Here is a 25258-nt window from a genome sequence, read left to right as displayed (position 1 = left end):
GGCCCCCTCAAATCCGGAATGTGTGGCAAGGCAATCCAATATCAACTGCACGCCAAGCATCGTAGGTACCAAATTAAGATAAAGCAACCCAGACCTGTCGAGTAGCAAGGGAGACAGACACCCCAAAAAGGATACATATTACACGCACACACACACCATGTCGTCCATTGGGTGTCTACTTTTACACAGGGTCTTACCATGTGGTATATCTCGGCCAGTCACAGTTCAACCCTTGACCGCTACTTGGGAACTTATAGGACGGCCCAGAACATCCAGTCAGAGTGGTGGGAGTGCATGTCAGCGTCGTATCCATATATGTATTGTTTCGGCCCAAGACCACCAACATGCATACACCCAACACTACATACCTATCGAAGCTGCAAAGGTGTTGTACAGTTCACAGCTGCCAATGTCTTCATGAAATCATCACTTGACAAGACAGCATCTAATTTCAAAAAGATAAAGATTTGTAGATGTAGGGAAGCGATATCTGATCATGTTTCCCTCATCGTCTGTCTTCCTTGATCTATGACTTGTATCATGCGACATCCAAGAATGACAACTCTTAGTCACACCCTCCGGCGTACTCCGAAGCAACCCTGCCTGTGGAGACCGGAGGCTAAATGGCTTAATTTAGACGAACCAGACGGACGGTACTCGACGACAGTCTTTGAATCTCCTCCAAATAAACCCACCAAAAAAAAACACCAAAAAAACCAAAAAAAAACCTCGTGATCGTTCTTTTGATTAAGTGTTGCATTGAAAATGGAGAAATGATAAAAGCAATTGGTGATACGGGAAGGAGCATGGACCAGAAAAAAATCAGAGAAGAAAAGAACACAGCCAGAAAGAAAAACCCCTGCAAAAAAAAAGAGACGGGAAATTCCACCCTCGGAGTGCAATCTACGGAAGCTCAGCCGGTTTCCCAGAAAAGACATTAAAACCCCACCCCACCGGCCAAGCAAAGGCCGCAAGCTAGTGCAAAATCCAGACTCGGAAGCCAACAGATCCGGCTGGCTGGGACGCCTCCCACAGCCAAAAAAGAACAAAGGTCAAGGTTTGGAAGCGAGGCGGGGACTGGGGGGAGATTTTAAAAAAGGCCATGAGAGCAGAACAGCCCTTTTAAAAGATGGTTAAAGCGTCCGCCACCACATGGGAAAGAAAAAAAAAGAAGAAAAAATACAAACGACAAGAAGCGGCTATTGGGGCAGCCACCAAAAAAAAAATGCCATGGCGGTGATTACTAAACTTGACCACCACGCTTTTTTTTTATTCGAGACGCAGGCTTGGCAACGTAGCAAACATAGCAAAGAAAACTTGTTAAGATGGAGGGGGAGTATTCTATGACTTGTCAATTTCTTTCCTGACCCGAACTGGTGGTCCGGACGTTGTGTGCTTTCTTTGGCTGACACTGCCGCGCCCCCCCAAAATTCCCATTGAAAAAAAAAAACTCGCCGGATGTTGCTCCCGAAGCGGGGGAAATAACTAAAAAAAAGGCGGTAGAGCCCGAATGATGGGACGGCACGGAAAAAGGGTCGACGGTCAGGTCAGCATTGATCAGAGCATGGGGGCGCGAAAGGCGAAAACAAAACAGGGCCCCTTTTTCTTGATCCAATTGTGATGAGATTTTGCAGTTACCCTTGGGATATGAAACACAGTACATGACCAGGGAGGGAGCCTTTGCTCCAAGATGAGACCATGTGTCTTTGAGGAGACCCGGGCTTGGCTTTGCCTTTGTTTGTTGGGGGGGAAGGGGGTGTTATAGGATATTGGTCCATGATATCTTGTCTTCCCGCCACGGCCTGAAGAAAAAGCTGCTCCTTTGCGTACGGAGTACACCGCTTGTGTTACCGTGGCAAGGGAAAAGACCTCTCCGATCTCGCCATCCTTGAGATGCTGCTTGCAGCCGGTCGACTAGATCGAGAGCGGTCTGCAGATGATACATATGGGATTGTATGCTGACTCCCTATGGTATCCAATCATGGATGAGAGGGTAAGGGTTTAGGGAGGCAGTCTCGTGGGAATCGAGCTTCTCGATGGGGCGGCGCGTTTCCTCCGTGAGAGAGGGTCAAGGATCGTGAGGGTGTACATGTAAGATCTTAGTACCCTCGATGACGGTGAAGAAGGTGTGAAGGGACGCGCTTTGATGGCAACAGGTGGCTGGGGTTCGGAGAGGAACTTGACAAAGCGGAGGGGGCGACCCAACGAGACCAAAGGGAAGGGCATAAAAAAAATTCGCAAGAGAAGCCATCTACGGTACGAGATGAGCGCCTAATCAAGAGCGATCTGCTCCTCATTGGGGAACCAGACAAATATTTGTGAGGGTCTCATGGGGACTACTGTGGAACGGCGAACTTGGATGCAACACTGGAGGTCCGGCATGAGGGTAGAAGGGCATCAGGTCCGTCTCACTGGCTCGTCGATGTACTGTATTACTCAACACAGACTTGGCAGGCTGCCCCTTGATATGACCTGCCACCCCGTTGATCACCGTGTCCCCCTGGGGTTGCCAACCCCCCCTGAAAGCTGTCTTTGAAAAGTCCTTTTTTTTCATACCAGTATAACATAAGCTTCAGGCAACCACCGTAAGCGTGACATCGTCGGCGATCATTAAAGAATAAAAGAAGAAACTAAGCCGGGGTGCTTCAAGGCTAGGAGAGATCTTCTCCAAAGAAAAAAAAAAAGTATCAACCGGGTAACGTGGTCTTCTAGGGTGCTTACGGACATGTCCGACGAGAACTAAACGTGGTAGCGCTGCCCAAAAGAAGAAATGTGTAACGAACATTCGGTATGAGGTGGTATTCTCCTGCACATCATAGTTGGGTGGGGTCCCCGGTTTGCGGTTTGCCGGATGGTTACCCGGGAGAAAGATAGAGCGAGAGAGCGAGAGAGCGAGAAATAATGAAAAAGACGCCGACAGTGTGTGTGTGCCCTGTGCGTCGACCCATACGGCACTTGCACGACGACTCGGGCTTTTTTTTTTGGGGCGGGTTTGCCCGTCGTTGAACGGAGCATATCACCCGAGGGTGATGGTAACCAGGGAAAAAAAAGCAGGAGGCAAAAACGAACAATACGAAATAAAACGATATACGATACCGAGGCCTTGGGGCTCGTTCGGGGTGCAGGAGAAAATTAAAGCAGGAAAAAGATGCAGAGATTGCGTGGGGTCTTTTTTGGTCGAGAAGACCCTCGAGGTTCATCGAACATGCTAGATTCTGCTTACCTTGGTATTTGCCGACCCAAAGTTGTCTAAGCCTCCGCCCGCGGATGCACGAGACGTTGTCCGGTATACCGGTAGCCTGCTTTTTTTTTTTTTTGGCAAAGACCATGGCAATGCACTACCGTCATACTCTACCAAACTCGGGCAAGGTAGACGTGCATCTTTTCTCCATCTTCTACAGTGGCAACCGCGGAGGGATCCGGTAGCGTGCAATTCAGGGAATAAACCTAGAAAGAAACCAGAATAGAACTAGTTTCCAGAGGCGAATGCAAAGATTGACGGGAGCTAGCAAATCCGTCGGTCGGGCCCGTGTGCGGTAAAATTACGTTTAATCCCGAATCCTTCCTTTTCATGCAGGTGCGGGCGCGGGTTGGAAAGCAATTAAAAAAAAAAAAAAAAAAAAAAAAAAACAGTGTCCCTTACATGCAGGAGCGACCTACAGTAGGCAAATAATACGTACAGTGCCGAACCATGGGCGGCGACGTCGATGTCATATGCTGGTTCGTGACGACAAAAACATCAAAAATCATGCCATGATCGTCCGCGACCGTTGTTTTCTGCGACCAAAATGGTTGCCTCTGATGCCCCCGTACACACATTAGATCTTGGTTGAGGGGCGGTTGTTAGACAGGAACCCCTCGATCTTTGACCCGATGGCTGAAACTCTCAGATCGGAAACGTGGGATTGGGCAGGGCAGTGTGGGAAAGGAAAAAAGGGTTTATCTGTTGGCACAGGGGTGGTTGACTTTCGGGGGAGGGTTGCACAGATGTGGGCTTTCTTTTTTTGCTGGGGGGAATGTTATTAGCTAAGCCTGGGCCTTTTGGTTTGGGGGTGCAAGGTGTGTTTAACTGCCCTGCGATTTTCTTTCAAGCTGTTGGAGAAAGAAAATAAATGGGCGTCCTGCTTGCACGAGTCCCTTACGTAACATGTCTTGGAATTCCTAGGTACTGCGATCAGGTTTCCTATAACGCTACACTTGCAGGGATCGCGAAAACACGGAGAACTCCATTAAACCCCGGATGGGTTGTGGCTTTTTTTTATGGCGTGGGAGACTGCTTGACTGCTACCATGTACGTCGTAGTGGTGTGCATGTTGAATGGGGAAACAAGAAAAAGCAAAAAGGAAGACACACCAGGACAGAAAGACCCCTGACCACCCTGGAAAGTTCCGTGTTGAGCGTACCTAGGTACTCGGTAGAATAGGTAGTGGAGAGGAATTTTGATGAATCAGTCTTTCGTCATAACACTCGCTACCAGCTGCTTGGGATAATCCACATAGAAAAAAAAATCTTGTGCATAACTATTTCTAGATTCTAGAATTTGTTCATTCATCGCACGCTAGAGGTTCAGGTCATACTTTCTTCCGGCCATTTTGCCCTACCTGTACGCTGTGCCGCAGAGATCGCGCATCACTTGATAACTTGATACCCATCAGCCCGGTACCAGGAACCCCTGCAAACCGGGCGCCACAACCCGTCTGTAGGCCGCCCGTTTGGATTTTACGATTACTGATCACAGGGGTCTTTTTTGGGTCAACCTCAAAATGAGGCGTCCTTGGCCAGCACAAACATTCAAGCCCAGACTGTCTTGTGAGATCACTACCGCCCAGTATTTTGATGGTTAGAACTCCATGCCAAAAGTAAGAAGCTCTCTCATCTCTCATTGTGCCTTGCCCCTTCGCGGTATTTTTCCCATCTTGTCTTTTGTGTCTCAAGCCACATTGACAATCGACTATGACACCTGTCATGGCCTTGTTGTCCCAATCCTCGAAATTCCATGCTTTGTCGCTTGCCAATGGCGCTTCCCCGGTGGACTCGGGATCGATCCTATTGGCTGAGCATCACATTGCTACCCAGGACCTTTCTAGCCGCCAGTTTGTTTCAAATCCATTGCTGCCAGCTAAGCCCTACTTTGCCTTTTTTCAGGTGAAATAAGAATACATCCTGGCGTAATATTGTTCGTTTTTTCTGTTTCTTTTCTTTGTCTATTTTGGTTGCCGGATCCCATTTTTACCTTGGCGCGCAAAAAAAAAAAAAAAAAAAATAGACAGTACAGTAGTTCAATTACTCAATCCAGGAAGCCATACACGCTTTGACGCCTACATCTCAAAACCCCTACCCACCATCTTCCACGGGCTGCGTTGTCCCATCTGGCCATAGCATTGCACCTCCATTTTAACAATTTACATGAAAAAATAAGGCCGTGCCAGAACTGATGCCTAGACCCGGAAAGTTCCAAGGGAAATTGAGATGATGGCAAGATCTACAAAGGGATCGGACGAACTTCTGTAAAGTAGTTCTCTAGCGGTTAATCAGGGGTGGCCAAGTGGGTTGTTCAACATCATGAACGGAGTCGATATGGAGACCAGATACTACCCATCCCGGCCCTGCGGAGCGGAACCAAACACTCTATCCCATATCGGGTCAGGCGCACGTGTTTCGCAGCAAAAAAAAAAATCGAATCGAAATCTAGGGGGTGCAGGTAAGAATAGTATCGATCGCAATCGCATCGACCCGCCCATTGTACCCCGATCTCCCGCACCCCATCCCATAACACCCTATTACCGCTTTCCCAAGATATTGGGAAAAGGCTGCTATTTCTCCTCTTGTCCCCCATTTCACCCCCTGTTTTAACCGCCCCTTCGATACACACACCCTAATGCTCTTGTCACTTTTATTATTATTATTATTATTTGATCGTTTTTCACTTTTTTTTTTCTCTGCTCCAAAATTCCATTCTTTTTCTTGCTGTCTCGCGGCCGAATAAAGGGTCCCCAGCTTGCCCGAATCAATACCCGAAATTTCCACTCCCTTCGTATTTGACCGCAAACACATATGGTTTGTCCGCTAGGCTGCAAGTCGAGATTTTTAAAGCCTCACACTCCCGTCTTCCCGCACGAACCCGGAGAGAAAAAGAAACAGAAGCAGCAGCGTCGTCACCGACAGGCAGCATCCCTGTCGTCTTTTTTGGAACTTTTACTTCCACCCTCTTTTTTATTCCTTTCCGCCGCCGCAATTAGCAACACCTCGCTCAACCATCCCTTCAAGATGGCTGCTTTAATGTACTGAGTAACTTAAGTGTGGCATTTCGGAGGAAAAGGGCCACACCAAGCAGGGGGGGTTTTTTTCGAGGAATAGTATCTTTGCTTTGGCTCTCCCAAGGCCCAGTCCTCCTCAGTTCCTCACTGTGAAGATGGACGACCTTGTACGAAGTATTTGAGTCCCTGTCTGCTGCACAATCCGGCATCTGCATCTTCAGCCTTCCATCCTGAGATATACAATTTCGGAGCATATTCATCAACGTCATCACCAGCAATTCGGCACCCCCCTTTTCTTCCATCTTCTCGCAAAGAAGAGGTGGCAGGGTTATTGGGCGATACTAGTCACCCCCAATTCAGCCTCCTCCTCATCCGTGCTGCCATCCATCACTTTGCCGCTTTCGTTCGGGATTGCAGCCGCAGGTATACCCTCCAGGAGATCGTCAGAGTGCCATCCTGTGCGACATACCCCTTTCACCAAAGACAGCCGGAGCAGAGCCCAGGGCAACGAGTTCCCTTGTCCACACACCCTGGTGCCGGGACCGAGCTTTCTAATTTCTTGTTGTTTTCGTCTTGTGGTCAATGCTGGTCTATCAAAACAAAGGGAAAAAAAAGACAAATATAAGATCATGATATCAACCGCTCGTTGACAACAAAAAACCATCCATCTCGAATCCATATTGCGTCCCGTGTCGGTCCTATCCTACACAGAACTCGTCTCGTCGTCTCGTCGGCAACTGTCTTTACCGGCTCAAAGGTCTTCATTCACTCTGGCTTTGATCACGTCCAGGACTTTCTCCCTTTTCAGCTGCGCCACCTCGTGAGACAAAGGCTTGTCACGCGCAAAGGCTCGAACAAGACTCACAGATCAGCAAGGAATATAAAAAGGGGTCCAACAGCTTCGAACCTCGACGGAACTGCGATAGTTGACCCAGATCAAGCCATCAAACGTGTCTCTCCTCCTTTCTTCACGCAGACAACGACAAAAACGAAAAAAAAAACAAAATCAGCTATAATGTCTGGGGAAGAAATCATTGGAGAGTTCACGGTTCAGCCCGTCCCGCGCGCCCTTCCGTGCACGGCGCTTCCGCCTATGGTGGTCCGGATCGGGGACTACAGCCCGGGGACGGACGCGATCCAGGGCATGTGCGTGCTGCTCGACCACAACGGCAACAACACCCTCCAGGACGTCCCGAGCCAGCACGGGCCCCTGGACAGCATCTTTGACACCACCCAGGGCGCCGGCCTGCAGTGCCACGCGTCGATCCCGACCTGCCCCTCGAAGCTGTCGTCGAGGTCCGACAGTGGCAGCAGCGGCAGCTCCTCGTCGTCCAGCGGCGCCAGCGGCGAGGAAAAGAGCATATACTTTGCCTTTACCAACATCGCCATCACCTGGCCTGGGACTTATACGGTCGGCGTCTACGTCTGGATCTACCCCACGCCTACCAAGGAGGTGCCGCAGCCTGAGCCCTACATCGCTGGGAAGGTTGTTTCCGAGCTGATTGAGGTCCTTGATGGCACCAAGGACCCTGAGGAGCGGCCTCGTGAGTAGCTTCTTTTCATCCACCTGCTCCTTTTTCCCCCACAATCTGGAAATATACACTGGTACCATCCCTTTGGTATGCAAAGGCTGACATTGTTTTTTTTTTTTTTTTGATATGAGCAGGCAAGGAAGAGAGGCGCATACTCAATCGTATGCGTCACATCACCGGTATGAACCACTTCAACATTCCACACCAATGAGATGCGTCAAGCCAAGGTGTTGGCGTTGAATGTCTTGGGGTCACAAAAAAATCGACAAAAAAAACATACGGGTGCTGGATACATCTTGACGAATTTTATCGATTTTCTTTCCTAATTTTCTTTAATGTCTTGTTATGGGAGGCTTTTTATTGTTTCTGTTTTACTTTGGCACTGGGCGGCAAAAAATGTGTATAGATCGGCAATAGAGAGGGTAACAGGTATATACATGGTGGCTCCTTTTGGGTAATGTTATTTTCCGTTTTTTCCCCGTCGTTTTTAGTCGCAATTGCTGCCCAACGTTGGCACGAAGAACCAAAAATGATGATATCTTGGCAATCATGATGTTTCTCTCCATTGGTAGCTGCAAAAATACGGGTTGTTTGGTCAACGTGCAAAAAAAGAAGAAGTAGTAATGCGCCCGTCAAGTGTTGTTTCTTTTGCTTTGCAACAACCCCTGAATCCCGATTACTGATTTGCGCAAATGTACCATGCCGCAAAGAAATGTCTCCAAATGCAACCAAAAACGTGCTCAAAAAAAAAGTCACATATTTTACTCTGAAAAAGCACATATCCATTCACGTGCCCACCGTTCGGCGTTCCCGATCGTTTGTCACCATGGCTTGGGGAGGCTGTTGATCCGAGTGGGAAAAAGAAAGCTGAGCCGACCCGATGATCGGCGCAATGACATAAAGTCAACACCCTGATCCTCTTCTTTTTTTTCAGCGGCTATCCTGGCAATTGCCCTACGGCGCCTCGCTTGTCGATCTTGACAAGCTTGGAGATGGCACGTTTGGCGTGCCCCCCATCCCGGCGTATAACTTGGCTTTTTATACCCGAGCGGTTGGGCTGCTATTTTCGCCCAATGGCTTTTTATTTTATATATTGTCCGAAATAATCGCAACTCTAGTAATTTGGCAGGCAAATCGGGTACTCCGATATGCCCCCGGGATCATCCTGCTGCCTCCTCGGGGTTTCTTGGCGATTCTTGCGAGCGAATTACATCACCGCCGATCAGTCTCGTGAGAGCCTCAGGATATATCTTGTTCCCATGACAGCTTTTGCTTGTTTTTCTACGGCATCTTCTCCCGGCTCCTTCGGCGCACTAGTAATCATATAGTTTGAGCAGACAATTACCTCTACTGGGTAGAAAATTGCTGCCCAATGCGCCTCCAACTTGAATGCAAAAAACTCATATGCATCACTCGGTCGAATACGTCAAGGGGTCATGTCAATGTACAAAGTTGCTACCAGAACTGAATTAGCTCCGGTGATCCAAGACAACATGTCTTTTTCCAACCATGTTACAAGATCAGAGATTCAGTCATTAGTTGCACGCCCTCCATACAAGCCATGATCCCGTTTACGGGCGTACAAACATCTAAATCCGCTCTTGAACTGGCCAAGCCCCAGCTCAAATTATTCTCGCCGCTCATATGGCCCAAAGTGTGGCTAAAGGCACCTCTCTGATGAAAATATTAAGCTTGCATTGATATCGTTTTGGTCAGGAGCTCGATTCCGGAGGAGAGTTGGCGAAATGAATTCAAGGTGTAGTGCATAAAAGCTAAAACCTGCCATGTTTGGCTTCATTTCTGCGGTGCAACGGTAGTTACAAGGGGTAGAGTAATCAAAATGGAGTAGAGCTTGATATCAAATTTAAGGCTAACTGTATCCACTTGTACATCCAGCTAAAGCGGGACAAGCTTTTCATCTCTTCCAGAAATCATATATGTATGCATGTCCTTCACAAAAACTGTAATTACCTTTGTCATGCTTGCTCTGCTTTGTTCCCAGCTTATTTCAGCCACTCTGGTCTGGCTTCGTACTCTCGCTGTCATCTCATCTCTTCAGCCGTCGTTTTCATGCTTCTTTCGGGTTATTTTGCCTCTTGTGTTGATAGGAATCGTATGATCGCTGCGATCGGTAAAAACAATATAACAAATTGAACGTAATCTAGTCTCTGTCTTCTAGCTATCTACATGCTCGTTAGAATCGGTTGAAGATTCTTTTACGTGTCATGATATCACGTGGTTAAACACGTGATCTACCTACACGCATGTCTGCCCATGAACCAACATCTTGATCAATTCCTCGACACCCCGAAACCACAAAGATGATTTCAAACACAGGTCTCTGAAACAAGAGAGCAACAAAAACAATGTTTGATTCCAACTGCATCCTTGCCCCGCCACCCTTTTCAAATTCCAAGACGGTCACCGCGGGCATTAACGCTCTGGGTCTCGAACGACAGGAATCCGTAAAGATGCGCCTTCTACCATTACCTGGAGCTTTTGGCTACAGAATAGAGGATTGGCTTACTGCAGGTGTTGCTATTTTGATCTCATATTGCATCACTCCACAACCCATTGCAATATCATGGAAAACCACCTTCTGCAAGAGCTCTGTGGTAAGGTTATACGAATACTCAATCTTATGTTTTATACATGGTTTATAACCCTCATGACCGAGGATTATAACTGATAGTCTATCTATGCTTGGATAACCAATAATTATGATCATGGTACAACGTACGACAATCATGAAAACCACACCCCCACCCTACAGTGACCAATAATCGTCAACATCTCTGCCCCTGGTCTTGTTCATACTTCGTTCTATCAACATCCCCGTCCAACAACATACTCACCCCCTAGCGCAACACCTTTACTGCGCCTTCCGGTCGAGGAACCGAGGCCCGTCGACGCCGTTCACCAAGACGCTCTGGTAACCCACCTCCTGCATGGCTAGGGCCTGCTCGATCTTTGCGTGGTGGGCGCTCATGTGGCGGCCGTCTGGCAGGATGATCTCGGTCTGCTGGACGCGGTACAGGACAAAGGGGTAGATGATGTCCGGGATGAGGTAGATGGACGACAGGAACAGGTGGAAGGGGTTGGCAAAGAAACCGTGCTGCTCCGGCCAGTAGTAGTACGAGTGGTAGGTGAAGCCAAACATGCCTCCCGCGGAACCGGCGGCTCGGAGGGCCCTGGGTAGGTTGACGAATTGCATTAGCTTCACTGGTTCAGTGATTCAGGTGGTTCTAGGCTTGACTTTTTTGAAAAAAACAAAACGAAAAAAAAGTCAAATGAAGAGAGGCAGAAAACAAAAGGGCTCTCACCATATAGTCCAGCTGGTTCCGCCACTGTGGCCACGGGAGATGAGCATGGCCAAGCTGCCAGCGCTGATCCAACCCTGAGGAATCAAGGCGCTCCAGATGCCCAGCTCCAAGGTGTCGTAGCCCTCCTTTCCGCGGAACCACTTGCCCTGCTTGGTGCCGAAGCCCATGCCGGGCTCGCTCAGCCACCAGCTGGAGAAGGTGTAGTTGCCCCACAGGGCCCAGGGGACCAGGACGGCAAAGATGAGGGCCATGTTCCTGCCGATCCAGGGCGCCGTGTGCTTCCAGTCGTTGGGGGCGTACTTGATGGTGGTCCACACGAGGCCGACGTCGAGAAAAAACCACATGCCGAGCCCGACCATTTCAAAGGGGTGCTCCGCCACCGTGAACGAGTACAGCAGCTCCCAGGACCAGTTGGCGATGGTGGCGATCAGGGGCATGCCGTACGACTGGTCCTTGATCGACTGTATCGTTATCAGCGCGTACGCCGTGTACCACGACACCATGCCAAACACCAGCACTGCCGTGGATGCCATGGGGAGCCATTGCGGCACGTGTTCTGGGGGTGTGTCGTAAAGACCCATTGTCGCTGTTTTTTTCTTTTTTTTTTCTTTTTTTTTTGTCTTTTATTTTGTCGCCCCGCTCCTGTTTCTCAATGGTCACGAGGCTCAATTCTTGTCGTCTCTGGGCTCATACTCCGCGGACTCCAAGGTGCGACTTGGGAGCCGAGCTGTCTACCAGTCGGTCTGAAATTTTTGGGGGCCATGATGGACTGAAATACCCTTGCCAAACGGCTTCTAGGCACATACCCGCAGTCTGCAGATGACTTGCAACGGCCCAAGACGCTCATACACGGCCTGGCTAGAAACGGGCCATGACGCCTTTTGAGCCTTCCTTCGTTCCAGGCAACGAATTCCTCTTCAGATGAGACGAACAGCCTGAGGCGTGTGGGACGTGTAGCCTTTGCACGATGGATCATGCAGTCACCGGTCCGGAAAGGTCTATTTTCTCCCCTTGGTTACACGCTACTGGATACAAGCTCAGCTGTCAACTTAGTTTGGTGAAAAAAAATCAATCATCAAACTTTCTATGGAGTGAGGGATCAGATGTACGCGCGCGCGACGCTCGGTATGAACCGTGCGCTTCTACTCGGGTAGAGAACCGGGAAGCATCACGCTAGCCGATGCGGGATTGCTTGGGCCGGCCTTGCGTCTAATATTTGCCACGTTGGGGACGGGCGTGAGCAAGAGAGAAAAAAAAAAGTTGGCTGCAACTAGCAAGACAGTCACCAGCCCTCTGTAACAGTGCATCGTACAAGTAAGCTTTGCTTACCTGTTATCTGCTAACTTGTGTCTTGCTAGTGCAAGGGTAAGCCCGCAGCGCCAAGGATGACAGCCGCGGTTGAGTTGGAGGATGGACTGCTTCCGACAGTCTTGCTAACATTTCAATCGAAGATCTAGTCTAGTCTAGATCTAATTGTCGCATGATTGGTCTGGCACCAAAATAAATGTGCGCTATGCGAAACCTCGGCTGTCAGTATCACATCGTGAATGAAGATGTAGGTTTTTCCATCTCGTACCTTGCTGATTTTGGGAATAGGTTGGCGTCCTCGCTACTTAAGAAGGTAAGGTAGGTAAGGTACCTGTCAAGGTAGGTGTGGTAGGTATGGTAGTTACTGACAGCTTAGTGCAAGACCGATTCCTCTGAAATACGCGGAGATGTAGTCCAATACTATGCCCTGACTGACCAAGGTTCCGAGCCGGGAATTGTGGATTTTCGGTACCGTGTAGTCTCATTTTGCTTGGCACGTCCGTCTCCGAGATGCCCAAAAAAGGACCATACATTTTGTCGGCGATTGTTCGACTCCTTTCGGAATTGCTGACGGATAATACGAGTATGAGCTTTTTTTCGCATCACGCGGGGGAGAGCTTGGCCTCGATAATAAGCTTATCGCGGCACAGCAATTCTTTTTTTTTTCTTTTTTCTTTTTTTTTTGCTGTCGGGAAAGTTGCATGGGCTTTCCTAGGTTTGTATTTTCCTGGTTCCCGCCCCTCCGTGGTTGGTCGGCTCTAGTCTACCCTGTCTACGTGGTAGGGTCTTTGGCAGCTTTTTTATCCTGATCTGCAGGTAAATACGAGACATGCCATCCAGCGTGATCTGCACTCCACCTTGGGAGTAGCGCTCCTTTAGGAGCCATCGTTCTCATTGGGTACGACACATAACCGACGTCATCAACATTCTCGTATAGAATGTTACACTTGTTCCTCGACGAGCTGCTGCTCCTCGTGGGATCGCACAAAAAAAGAAGAAGAAGCGCCGAAAGGGATGAAGCTGCCAGAAATGGTCACATTTATGGTCGGAGCTAACATCTTGATCGGGTGTGTGAGGGTACTGCCACAAGTTGATTAATCTATGTTAGTCGGCCAATACCCGACCAAAACAGCTTGTGTTCCTTCCCATTTCAAGAAAATATAAAAACCCCCAAGTCCTTCAAGATTTTCCCTAGAATCTTACTCAGGATTCAAATTGTCACGAGCAAGTTGTACGCACGCATTGAAACCTCCTAACTACAATCCTCGTCGAATTCAAGACAAAATCCAATCACAATGCTTTACAAACTCGCCGCCGTTGTCCTCGCGTCGAGCTTCGTGTCCACAGCCTCGGCCGCCTTCAACTTCTACTGCCCAGGGGTCAATGCGACAGGTTTCTATCCATCGTGCTGCAGAGGCATCACTGGCCAGGTTGGGGTGGATTGTGAGCATCTCCATTCATCTTCGAGGGCGGATAGGCTCTCAAAAAATAATATCCGGGAAATACTTGGTAGCTGACATGCGCACCAAACTTGTTACTAAATAGGTTTCAGTGCCCACCTCATCGGCGGTTTGCCCAACTTCGAGTGCAACATCGGGCCCCCAAATAACCAGCGCGGGTGCTGCCAATCGATCGTGAGTAGCCGATTATATCAGGAGATATGGACAGCGTTCCCGTGGGTGATGGGCGGCTGACCAATTCCTCGTGCAGAACTACACCAACCCGAACACGGGTTATAGGCTGAGCCTGTGCACCGACACCACGGCCTACCCCCCAGTATAACCATGGTCAGGTTCGCAGGTTGCACTGCAGTCTTGAATGGAGAAAAAGGGTGGTTGGCGCAGAAATATGTGCGCCAAACATTGCCAACACCTAGACTAGACCAAGACATCAGAGCCATTGAGAAGTACAGTGGGAGATAGGCTGGGAGGATAGCGATGATTAGCCTCGTGAAGAAAATGATTACTAATTTACTATTGAGAAGTGTGGTCTGGTGCGCGTACTGTTGGAATTTGCCCTAATATATCGACCAATTTGAGTTTACTCAACAATGATTCAAGTTCCAACTATGATGTCACTTTCAGCATCATTTCAAATCAAAAAGATTCTGTGAGGAATGTGTCCATCTGTTTCGTATGCTGACAGTCCCGAGGTGGATGTCAAGATTTACAATGATTTGGGCAAGTTTTACATCGTCTATTCACCCTTTTCATTTTGACGCTAAAGTTATGGCCGACACGCCAAACAGCGCTCTAACTACTGGTCAAATGTTGCCCTTGACAGCAGAAAGCATACGAGTCACTTTTCTCTATGGCAAACTACCTACAGGCCCATATCTGATGTGGGCTCATGCTTTTCTTTTGAAAACACGTTCCAAGAACGCGTCACCTGTAGGCTAAAGAGAAAGGTAGATGATGGATGTTCAAGTCAAACATTGAGTCTCGCTGTAGCCGAGGCCGAAATATTCAAAACTCGCTGTGATCCAAACCAGCCGGCGATACGTTCTCACCGTGGAATCGGTGATGCGTAATCGAGGGCTTGGCCCCGATGTAGCTAGCTACCGCCTCAACCTCCGCGTTCAATTTGGTATAAAGTATATTTATTTATTAGGGCTTGTCCGCAAGGACATCAACCCCGACAATATTATAATACATGGCGACAAGGCAGTTTGTTTTGCCGGCTATCCCTTGCCCAACAGTAAGGCCTAAGTGCTGTTGAGCCGATAATTCAATAACGTTGCGTACCCCCTGTTCGGCACCCCCCCTGTTCGGCACCCTGAAAATCTAACAACGAAATGCCTACTTTTATAAACTGATTTAAATATAAAATTATCAACGGACAAAAATACAATCGTTTTCACGCTTCTCCGGTTCATTAACCTCTTCTTCATCAGCTAAAGGTTCCAAATTTTCTATATCATTTTCCTGCAATCCAATAATGTTCTGTTTGTTAACCAAAAGCTCGTTTGGATCCGGAACCACCCTCCTCCTTTTAACCGGCCGTATTGCCTCCAGTTGTGCTTCCAATAAGCTGATTTTTTGCTGGGCGCTAGCCAAAAGGGTATCTTTGGCTTCGAAGCTTTTTTGGACTTTTGCAAATAAAAGACGTGAAGTAGCGTTGGTTTTGTTGGATTGGGAAAGTTTTTGCAGTTGAAGTCGGATATCTCGGGTCGTTTTAGGGGTTTTCCAAATAAGTAAAGACGGGTCGTTAATTTTTTGGGCTGGGCTTTCCGGTGTTTTATCCCTTTGCAAACCGTTGTTTTTATCTTTTATAACGTTGGCGTTGCTATTTTCTAACAAAAAAGGGCTTAAAAGTGGTTTAACCAAGTTTACCGGCCATAACCCCGTTGTACGCCAACCAGATTGAATGGTTTTTGCTATAAATGCTTTTAATCTGGCCTTTCGATAACAAAGTAGGAAATTTCGTTTTCCAATAACTGTTGAACAGCAAAATTGGCTAACAAATCCAAGTTGACGTCGATAAGCTTCTTTTAACGGCCCAAAAACCGATAGATCCAATGGTTGAAGAACGTGTGACGAATGAGGGGGTAAATATAGGAGTTGAATATTATTTTGCAAGCAAAGAAGCATAAATTCGTCCGTTATATGTGATCCATGGCCATCCAAAACTAATAACCGCTTTTCAGGGGTTAAAGGTTGGGTATACGGAATAAACACCTTTTTTAACCATTCGATAGCCGTTTGGTTATTTGTCCACCCGTTTTCGGTTGCATGAAATTGCCAATTATCGAAAGGGCTTAAATCCGTGGGAAACCATTGTTGTTGTACGTTTTTTCCCTTAAATATAACGAGGGGAGGGAGGGCAACGCCCGTAGCCGATATACATTCGATTATAGTCGTCCAACCACGCGTTCCGGGCTCTTTTCGTTGCAACGGCCGGATCCCGTTAAGCCCTAATACTAGGCCATTAGATCCTTTGCCTTCCATTATACCGGTTTCGTCCATATTCCAACGGTTTTCCGGTTTAATAGCGTTAATAACCGGGTTCGTAATATAAAGCCACCAAGATTTAATTACCTCCGTAGTAGCGCCATTAACCCGGGCGTTATCTATTCGACGGGGCCTTTGGGTTTTAAGGATTGGATAACGAGCCAAAAAACGAGTTATCCAACGTTTTCCAAGGCCTTTTGTCTCTCCGGCGGCTTGAAGAATTCGTTCGGCAAAAAAGCGTAATTCTTGATGCGTTGGCGGAAGCCCTAAAGCTGTTTGGGTAAGTACCCAATCAGCCAAATGCTTTTCCTGTTCCGTGGAAAGCCTTTGAAAAGGGCTTTGTGCTTTTTTATAAGGTTGAGAACCTTTAAGTCGACTTTGAAGTGTAGACCTAGGTATTCCCCATTTTCGGGAGGTTTTTGCAATTGGATTGCCATTATTGACGTCGTTAATTGCAGATATAAGCTGTTTTTCAGTATATTGCTTCATTGGAAAATGGAGAATTAAAATCAGAAAAAAGTAAATCCAAAAGTGACAGATTCATCGAGATATTTATAATAGAAGTTGGAGGATAAAAATAAAAGTGTTGTTATTTTTGGGTGCCGAACAGGGGGGGTGCCGAACAGGGGGTACGCAACGTTAGCGGAAGGCCATGCAGCTAAAATAAATGGGCAACAATTAGTGAGGGTTCCGTTGGAATAGTAGGGGTTGAGGAATAGATGCCATACTTTTTCCATTCCTTTGGTGGCATGTAAGATCCAGAGTTGACACAGGTTGTGGACTTGCAGTCGTCCTGCTTCTCCCTTTTACCATTCACCGTTTTGAAGATGCAGTTGTTTACAAGGGCTTTCTCGGTTAATTCGGCGCGCATTTTTTAAACGTTCTTTACTCCACCCAAGGTAAATCGACAGAGTTTCAAATAATAACTTGAATGATGACGAAAAGTGTAATAAAGGAGGGCACGCTTTTATCGAATGGCTACGCAAGCTTTGCTTTCAATAAAATGCACACTTTGCCAGAGGGAAGCTGAGAGGATGTCAGGGGTTCTTGGCACTTATTTGCAACACAAGGTTCGCAATATCAGCTTCTGCGACTTTCAAATTGGAGATAGTTAGGCTTTTCTTAGAGCATTTTACTCATGCGCTGCTATGCTGCCGTAATAGTTGTTCACGAGATAACAGGCAATATATAGAAAAGGTTCACGGAGAATGCGGTACTCCCTCACCTGCTTAATCGAATACGTAGCAGCCCCACCGCGAACAGTCTCGATCGCAATCCCTACGACCCACGAGTGGCAACATATCGAAGGGTCCACCGGTTGTTTTCAACATCTCACGTGCTGACGATACCGATAGGCGCGACCTTATTTCAACGGACGACATCACTGATTCTGCACGAAAGCCCTTTTGGCGAATGTTAATTGGGATTTTGAGCGGTGGCACCAGCTCTGGTGTATGATTCAATGAGTAAAAGGAACTTATGGCTTAGGAAACTATATGAAAGTTGAAAATGAGCGACAGTTTTGTGCTTGCCTGCAGTTTTACACAACGAGGGAAGTCACAATGGGGACGTTATAATTCGGACTTATGCGTCACTGCATGGATGTTCGATATAGAAAAATAGTAAACCACATCCATATTAATCTTGTAAGCTCATTCCCAAGATATAAATGTATCATTCCGGGTATAATTTATCTATTCAGTGGTCCAATTTGTTCAACTATCAAACAGGGTTGGGTCTTCAAATGTATGCTTACATTGCAAGCTTGGATATGCCAGAAGTCCTTTTGCTTTATACTTCTATTCAAGTTCGTAAGGCTCGCCTTCAAAGACCAGAAATAGGGGTAAGCTGGGGCTATAACTTCTTGTAGTTGCATGCTTTCCTGCAATAGTTTCGCCATTCTATCCATCTCGCTGCCTCCCGGCTTTTGGGGACAACGCAAATAAAGAGCACCTCCTTGATTTATATTTCTTAATTCAAGGCCTTTATGTACTGTGATAGTTTACGCACTAATTGCCCGTTCCGGGATAACCACTAGAGCAGTCAAGCAATCTAATACTTTTCCCGTCCCATGGCCATAGCCATAACTAAATCAAGAATCCAGACGAATAATTATAGATTGATATTACTATATATTAAGGTTTATAGCAAATCTGAATATTCCTTTGCAGTAAAAACCCTTCAAGGCCGCGCTCGAGGATGTGGCCATTCTGTGCGAACAGAGCCAAAACGAGCGGGTCCAGCCCAACGGGAACTGTCAGGAACGAGTGAAGCCGCAACGTCAAAATCTTCCCCAGATTATACCAAACCTAATGATAATTTGTTACGTTTGCTTGCCCGACAGGCAAAGCAACCTACCTTGCATGTAAAGGTAGATCCAACGGTGATTTGCAAGGGTATATACGTTATCTTTCTTGGCGAGAGGTTGAAATTCCTTACCCCTTTTCCCCAAGGCCCCGCTTTCTGCCTTGTCGTATAGCATCACGCAAATTACCACCAGGGGAGGATTGATCACGACATTGGCTGACCGTATCACGCAGCTGCTGGGCAGGGTATTGGGCCATTATTGCATCTGGAAATGCATTCGCGAGGCAGCAAACAAATGGTGGCACCTGTGAATCATTGGGGCTGCAATGAAAGCGCATCGCGCAAAACAATGGTGGCGGATATGAGGTGCGATTTCGGTTTTGCCAAGATGTGTAACTCCTTGGAAAAAATTCGAATCACGTCACGAGAATGGGTTGAGTGACTCTCAAAAGAGCATATAGCGAAAATCCAATTTGCGTAAGTTTCTTCTGGGCGGAGCTAATGACTGGACAGACTTTTCCATTGCGAGCGAGAGAAATTCCTCCCGAGGTTCTCAGAAGCAAAACTCAGGTGCATATTGCTGGTTTAGGGAGAGTGCCGGACCTAGCTTGCCGGCCTGCCAGGGGCAAAGGGGCTTGCCAAAGGATAACTGAACTGGCGCCTTGGCGGGATTCTCCAATCACGTGCCAGCCTCCGCCAACCTCTGCCAGTTCGTGGCTTGGCGGCAAGGTTATGCCAGCTTGAGAACCAACTTTGCTTCCATTGCAGCTTCGGTTGCATTGCCAGGACGCACCCGGCCGAGCGTTCCGTCAATTGCAACAACACCATACGTGTACTCAAGCCTAGACCTCACTGTAGCAAGCGTCAACGTTATCATGGCCATCGCCAATGGCCGACCCGGGGTCACAAAAGTCGAAGCAAGCGGCGATTTGCCCATTGGGGACCCCTAGACGCTGCCCTAGTCTATCGAGACTGGACAGACCTATTCGTAGTTCCTTACCCCAACTCGATTTTTTGCCTCTACTCTATTTTTCTGCGTCGCCAAGACCATTCTCCGCACCGCGACCTTGTCTCCTGCCTAATTCGGCAGGCACAATCAGCACAGCGTAACCTTTACGGTTCACTCTCCGCACGACAGCCACTGGGAAGGCGAGGACTACTGCTGTCATGGGGGGCTCTCAATTTCCCAAAGTTCAGCACCAGAGGCCTGACGGTCTCGGCGGTAGTACTGGGATACGAAAGCAACCCTTGGAGGCGAACGCTTGGCACACCTGCACGCACGACAAGCTTCCACGATAACCCACCGAGTCTTGGGGTTGACCTTCCCAAAAAGATGTAGCAGCGAGCCGCAATGCATTGCAATCAATATTGAGGGCCTGGGCCCGGAACCGGCAACCGATGGCACACCGCGAGCGGCCATTGACAGTAGGCAGCTGCATGATATAAAAGTAGACTTTTGCCCGCCACCGCTTGCGCGGTTGGGTCACGAAATTTCCCCTGCCCAGCCTTTTCTCCTGCCAGGCTCCGCATCAGACCTCCCTGCCCCGAGTCCGTCGCACGTACCCTACGTTCGCACAACTCGCTTCGCCTTTGACAACTCTTCATTGAGCTCTCAGGTCGACCCCCCTCCACATCAAGTCAAAACCCGCCCACAATCATGAAGTACTCGTTCACCCTCGCCGCCCTTGCGGCCCTTGCCTTTGGCAAGGAGATGCCCAAGGACGAGGTGCGCGCCGCGGAGCTGTACGACTCTGGTGTTATGCACGAGAGGATCATGGCGGAGAAGTTCAAGCAGTTTGATGCCATGGCCAACGCCCGCGCTTCCCAGCTCGCCGACCCCTACGTCGAGCTGCACTTTGCACAGTGCAGGGATGGAAAGTCGGTGCCTTTCAGGGACCAGCCTACCTTTTTCTTCCGCTGCAACAACATGAACCTGCACCACTTCCTGCCCCACTCCATGATGGGCAGCCAGACGGGACAGGGTTCATCTTCGTGGGGTTGGACTTCCGATGACGGCAGGGAGTTTGCCATCATTGCACAGGCTGACGGTGCTGCTTTTGCCGAGGTTCGTATTATAAGCGCAGTCCCGGAGAGCAACTCTCCGCTTACGATTTTTAGGGTGCTGGGACTTACTGGTGTTTTGTTCGTTACAGGTTATCCTTGGTGGCAAGCTTCGTTACCTGGGTCGTCTGCCTCAGACCCCCGGTGCCGCCGCCGCCATCTGGAGGGAGATCCGTGTCTTCAAGCACTACATCGTTGTTGGCAGCGAGTCCTACAACCACCACATCCAGATCTTTGACCTGAAGAAGCTGCTCGACATTGACTACCGCAGCCCGGTTGTCTTTGACGCTGCCAAAGACGTTACTGGCTTTTACGGCGTATGTTCTCCCCTGCCCCTCCAAGTTGTCTTTCTCCTCCAGAATCGCCCTCCTCCCCGTGAACAAGATCTGACCAAAGCTCTTTGCGAATCCGTAGAACCTGCCCGATGGACGTGCCCACAACGTCCTTGCCAACGATGCCTCTGGCTTTGCCTACGTCGTTGGTGCCCGTCCCCGCACTTCCGAGTGCCGCAGTGGCCTCATCTTCCTTGACCTCAAGGGTGAGCAGGAGACCTTGCCATTCTAGTACATGATGGAAATACTGACAACAGCGGAAATAGACCCCTCCAAGCCGGAGTTCGCTGGCTGTGCGGCCATGGACGGCTACGTGCACGATGCTCAGTGCCTTATCTACAAGGGACCCCACACCAAGTACCTGGTAGGTTCACTATAATGATATCTGTATCAGAATTGTTGGTCGGGATAAAGAGCTAACCAGTTTGTTCAACAGGGCCGCGAGATCTGCTACGGGTTAGTTAACCATACAGCAACGCTTTGATAACTTTCCTTGTTCAAAATAGGATTTAACTAACCTCTTGTGAATATTTCTTCAGCTACAACGAGGACTCTCTTGTAAGCTACCCCCAGCCGTTGCCTGGCTTCCACCCTATAATACCAAATGCCTCCGATGCTAACTCGTCCTGCAGACCATCTACGATGTTACCGACAAGAAGTACCCTCAACTAGTCTCGGTCACCTCATACGAGGGTGCCACATACACTCACCAGGGCTGGGTTCTCGACACCGAGAACCAGGAGTTCCTGATCCTTGACGACGAGTACGACGAGTACGACGGACGCGGCCCTGGTGCCAACGGCCACGCTACAACGTTTATCTGGGATATCCGAAACCTGGAGAAGCCCAAGCAGACGGGCTACTACCAGTCTCCCCGCACCAGCATCGACCACAACCAATACGTCTTCGGCAACTACAGCTACCAGTCCAACTACGGCGCCGGTCTCAGCGTTCTCGACATCTCTTCGATTCCCCAGCAGCCCAACGGCAGCGGAGTCCGCGAGGTTGCTTGGTTCGACGTCTACCGTGAGGATGACAACCTAGAGGGCGGCGGCTCGCTGGCATTCGTCGGCAGCTGGTCGAGCTATGCTGGCTTCAAGTCTGGCTACATTCTGATCAACACCATTGAGCAGGGTGCATTCCTGGTAAGTCAATGACAAGGATTACCCCCTGCAGCTATTTCGTGGGCTTGTGCCATTTTGCTGACAATGGATATCACCAAAACAGGTCAAGGTGCAGGACCCCGCCAAGGGAGGCGACTGGACGGCCGAGTAGGTGGCTTTTCTTTTCCGTCTACAAAGACAAGTACTGGCGAGGATAGAAGTTTGCACTTTACCGTGTTGTCCCAGGGGATCAGACTAATCAAAAGCGCTTCTTTTTGCTCTTTCTTTCTTCAATAGGCTTCCAGGCCCTAAGCCCTGTGCTCGTAAGCGCAGTGCAAAGATGCGTGTCTGATGTCTGATCCCCTGAGGATAGGTGAATCTCGACAGGCATGTTGCGCAACGCCATTAATGTAGACGGAGGAGGAGAATGAGGACAACGAATAGAGTAATAGATAATGCTACAAGTAGTATTGCATGTTATTAATACTGTTCAAAAATGGCGATGCTGCTCTCCGATCTTTTTTTTTTCTTTTTTTTTTCGTGGTTGGGAATTACTGTCCAACTTTGACCGATGTAGTAGTGCTGCACTCAACACTCAACCCGTACTAAGCTTGATGATTTAGCTAGGACGGATCACGTGCTGAAGAACTGGCCCCGCAGATCCAATGCCCGTGATGTCAGACCCCAGAACTCCAGAACCGAGACTTGTCAATGCTGGCTGCAGCTACCAATTGCACAACCAAAAATGCCGATCATCAAGTTTTCTTGACATTCAATTGCTACCCGGCAACCCAACCCTTTGCGCCCCTACGCACCAAAATATCCCACCAAACTACACTCTAATACTTCTCCACTTCCGACTTCGCTCAATGACCCAGACAAGCGTTTGCCCTGAAGCTGCGCCGGGCAGCTAGTCTAGCATCAAGCTAGGTAGTTTGATCCCAAGCTCGGCACGCCTCATCCACTCGGGCTCTCAGGCCGCCGGACTGATCGTCCCCCCCTCTTCAACCCGAAAACACATCCCAGATCGAGATGCCAACAACCAGCAGACCCCTCCTCCTCCCGCAGAACCGGAGATTGCGCCACCTTCGCGGCGTCTACCTGCGAAACCTGAGCCTCACCAAACCCCACGGGCGGACGATTGACGATGCCGCCATAAACAAGTCGCCGGCCAAGCTCGACTTGGTGCGGGAGACGGGCCAGTTGCACCACGCACACAGCACAGAGGCTCTGAAGAGCAGTACAACCGCCGCGACGGGCGCAGCGGGACCGTCGTCGCCCCGCCTGCGACGCCGCAGCACGGGCCTGGCCAATGCGAATCCTGTTACCCGGCAGAAGCAGCTCGAGTATGCGGTCGAGTCCAGGTTGGCCGATGTGTTCTTCTCGTTACATTGCGATGCCGCCACGGAGCCCGTTTACATTAGTGAGGTTGGGGAGAGGGCCTCGGTAAGTCGCGCTTTGCTAGGGTAGTGGGCGGAAGCCAGAGCTCACGTCTGAATATGTCTTGTCTAGAACTTCAACTTTGAACTCTTCGAGCTCAGTAATTTGAGCCCAGCGGTTACGCGATCTTCACATTTGACGGTCAAGGTCTGGGCAAAACGACGACAGTCCTGGACGTTCCTCCTCGAAGACGATGTCGACCTCCGAGCGCTCAGCTTTGTCGGCACAACCCTCCAGAACATCCACATGCCCTCGAACTGCCTCATCTTCCACCTCGTCGACGGCATCTACACCTATGGCATGTCGACAAAGACCGCGCCTCCGAAACAAGTACCAGCCCTTGCGACGTCGTCATACAATGCGCTTATGAAGCTCTGCACGCTGGAGAATTCGGTGCAGGATGCGTTGGTCGCGCAGGAGGAGCTGTCGGCCCGGATCGACCAGGCTCTCGCGCAGATGTCCGATGCTCCAGTTGCTGAAGAGGAGGATAAGCTCCAGCTGGCCCGAAGATACCTCAGGAAACAGGAGGCTGCCGTTGCAGCGGCCAAGAATCGCCGTGAGGAGCTCCGACGGTCGATCCAGGCCCGGAAAGAAGCTATCAAGATGGGCAGGGAGCTGCAGGAACAAGCACGCAGGGATGTTGAAAACGCGACGGATCATTTGGCAGCGTCGCAGGACATCTTGGCGCAGACAAAGGAGAGCATCCACGGCCAGCGGCGGCGCATATGTGAAGACCTCATCAAAATCTTCCCTATAACAGAGGCGCCGTCCGGCCAGCCCCTCTCCTTCCAAATATGCGGCGTCCCGCTGCCCAACACAATATATGACCCCACGTTGCGGTCTGGTGCCAAGGGCGGCGTCGCGGCGGCCGAAGATACGATATCAGCCGGGCTTGGTTACGTGGCGCAGCTGACACATGCGCTACAATCTTATCTGGGTGTGGCTCTGCCGTATCCCATAACGCCATTCGCCTCGCGGTCGAGCATCCGCGACGACATTAGTATGCTGCCGGATCCGTCGCGTGACTTTCCACTCCACGTGCCACGTGGCGGGTCGAGCGCCCAGTACAGGTTTGACTACGGCTGGTTCCTGCTGAACAAGGACATTGAGGTGCTCTGCACTGCACAGGGGATCCGCGTCGTTGACATACGGCACACGCTACCCAACCTCAAGTACCTGCTCTATGTGTGCAGTGCGGGTAGAAACGAGCTGCCAGAGCGCAAGAAGGGCGGCATCAGGGGTCTCTGGCACGGCCAGGGGCTGCTTAGCCGGGGCGTGGCCAGTAGCGTCGACCTCTCGGACCCGGGAGGTGATGGGAGCGCGGCGGGGAGCAGTCGGAGAGGCAGTACTGACAGCGAGGTAACTGCCAGGCACAGGGATGAACTCACAAAGTCATTGGCGGACGGCACCGATATAAGACCGCCGTCACAACGTTCGTCGGGAGGCGGAATGGGCTATGGCGAAAGTCCCAAGACGACTCTTTTGTTGCGGACGAAAGGGTTGCGTGGTGAGGCAGTGAAGTAATTGTAGTCTCGGCGGCCCTTTTCACTTGGATTCATGCCGTATTGGATGGTCACACCTTATTTCCCAGCCTGTTCATCAAGAAACAAAAAACTCTCTCGCGTCTTTGATACCCCTTTCTCCT

The 25258-nt window shown here is 49.5% G+C and overlaps 6 protein-coding genes across 6 annotated transcripts; 4 read left to right on the top strand and 2 right to left on the bottom strand.

The window, feature by feature from the left end:
• Nucleotides 1-7272: 7272 nt before the first annotated feature.
• MGG_07413 (uncharacterized protein) lies at nt 7273-7809 on the top strand (the record flags this gene model as incomplete). Its single annotated transcript, XM_003711250.1, has 1 exon — nt 7273-7809. The coding sequence occupies one exon, from the start codon at nt 7273-7275 to the stop codon at nt 7807-7809; it is 537 nt and encodes a 178-aa protein (XP_003711298.1).
• Nucleotides 7810-10661: 2852 nt separating this feature from the next.
• MGG_07412 (uncharacterized protein) lies at nt 10662-11693 on the bottom strand (the record flags this gene model as incomplete). Its single annotated transcript, XM_003711249.1, has 2 exons — nt 10662-10980; nt 11113-11693. 2 exons carry the CDS (start codon nt 11691-11693, stop codon nt 10662-10664), a joined length of 900 nt encoding a protein of 299 aa, XP_003711297.1.
• Nucleotides 11694-13355: 1662 nt separating this feature from the next.
• Nucleotides 13356-14484, top strand: MGG_07411 (uncharacterized protein). The gene is made up of 3 exons (XM_003711248.1): nt 13356-13863; nt 13966-14054; nt 14131-14484. The coding sequence occupies exons 1-3, from the start codon at nt 13716-13718 to the stop codon at nt 14200-14202; spliced, it is 309 nt and encodes a 102-aa protein (XP_003711296.1). The 5' UTR covers nt 13356-13715; the 3' UTR covers nt 14203-14484.
• A 4923-nt stretch (nt 14485-19407) lies between these two features.
• MGG_16622 (uncharacterized protein) lies at nt 19408-19846 on the bottom strand (the record flags this gene model as incomplete). Its single annotated transcript, XM_003711247.1, has 2 exons — nt 19408-19529; nt 19738-19846. 2 exons carry the CDS (start codon nt 19844-19846, stop codon nt 19408-19410), a joined length of 231 nt encoding a protein of 76 aa, XP_003711295.1.
• A 488-nt stretch (nt 19847-20334) lies between these two features.
• MGG_13376 (uncharacterized protein) lies at nt 20335-22454 on the top strand (the record flags this gene model as incomplete). Its single annotated transcript, XM_003711246.1, has 8 exons — nt 20335-20742; nt 20831-21055; nt 21153-21276; nt 21337-21434; nt 21507-21526; nt 21610-21628; nt 21703-22215; nt 22298-22454. 8 exons carry the CDS (start codon nt 20335-20337, stop codon nt 22343-22345), a joined length of 1455 nt encoding a protein of 484 aa, XP_003711294.1. The 3' UTR covers nt 22346-22454.
• Nucleotides 22455-23205: 751 nt separating this feature from the next.
• On the top strand, nt 23206-25137 carry MGG_13375 (uncharacterized protein; the record flags this gene model as incomplete). The annotated part of the gene is made up of 2 exons (XM_003711245.1): nt 23206-23619; nt 23686-25137. 2 exons carry the CDS (start codon nt 23206-23208, stop codon nt 25135-25137), a joined length of 1866 nt encoding a protein of 621 aa, XP_003711293.1.
• Nucleotides 25138-25258: the final 121 nt, after the last annotated feature.

This window comes from Pyricularia oryzae, chromosome 3 (genome assembly GCF_000002495.2).
Source record: "Pyricularia oryzae 70-15 chromosome 3, whole genome shotgun sequence".
Classification (NCBI taxonomy): domain Eukaryota; kingdom Fungi; phylum Ascomycota; class Sordariomycetes; order Magnaporthales; family Pyriculariaceae; genus Pyricularia; species Pyricularia oryzae.
The sequence above is the reverse complement of the archived record's forward strand: the minus strand, read 5'-3'. Positions and strand labels throughout refer to the sequence as shown.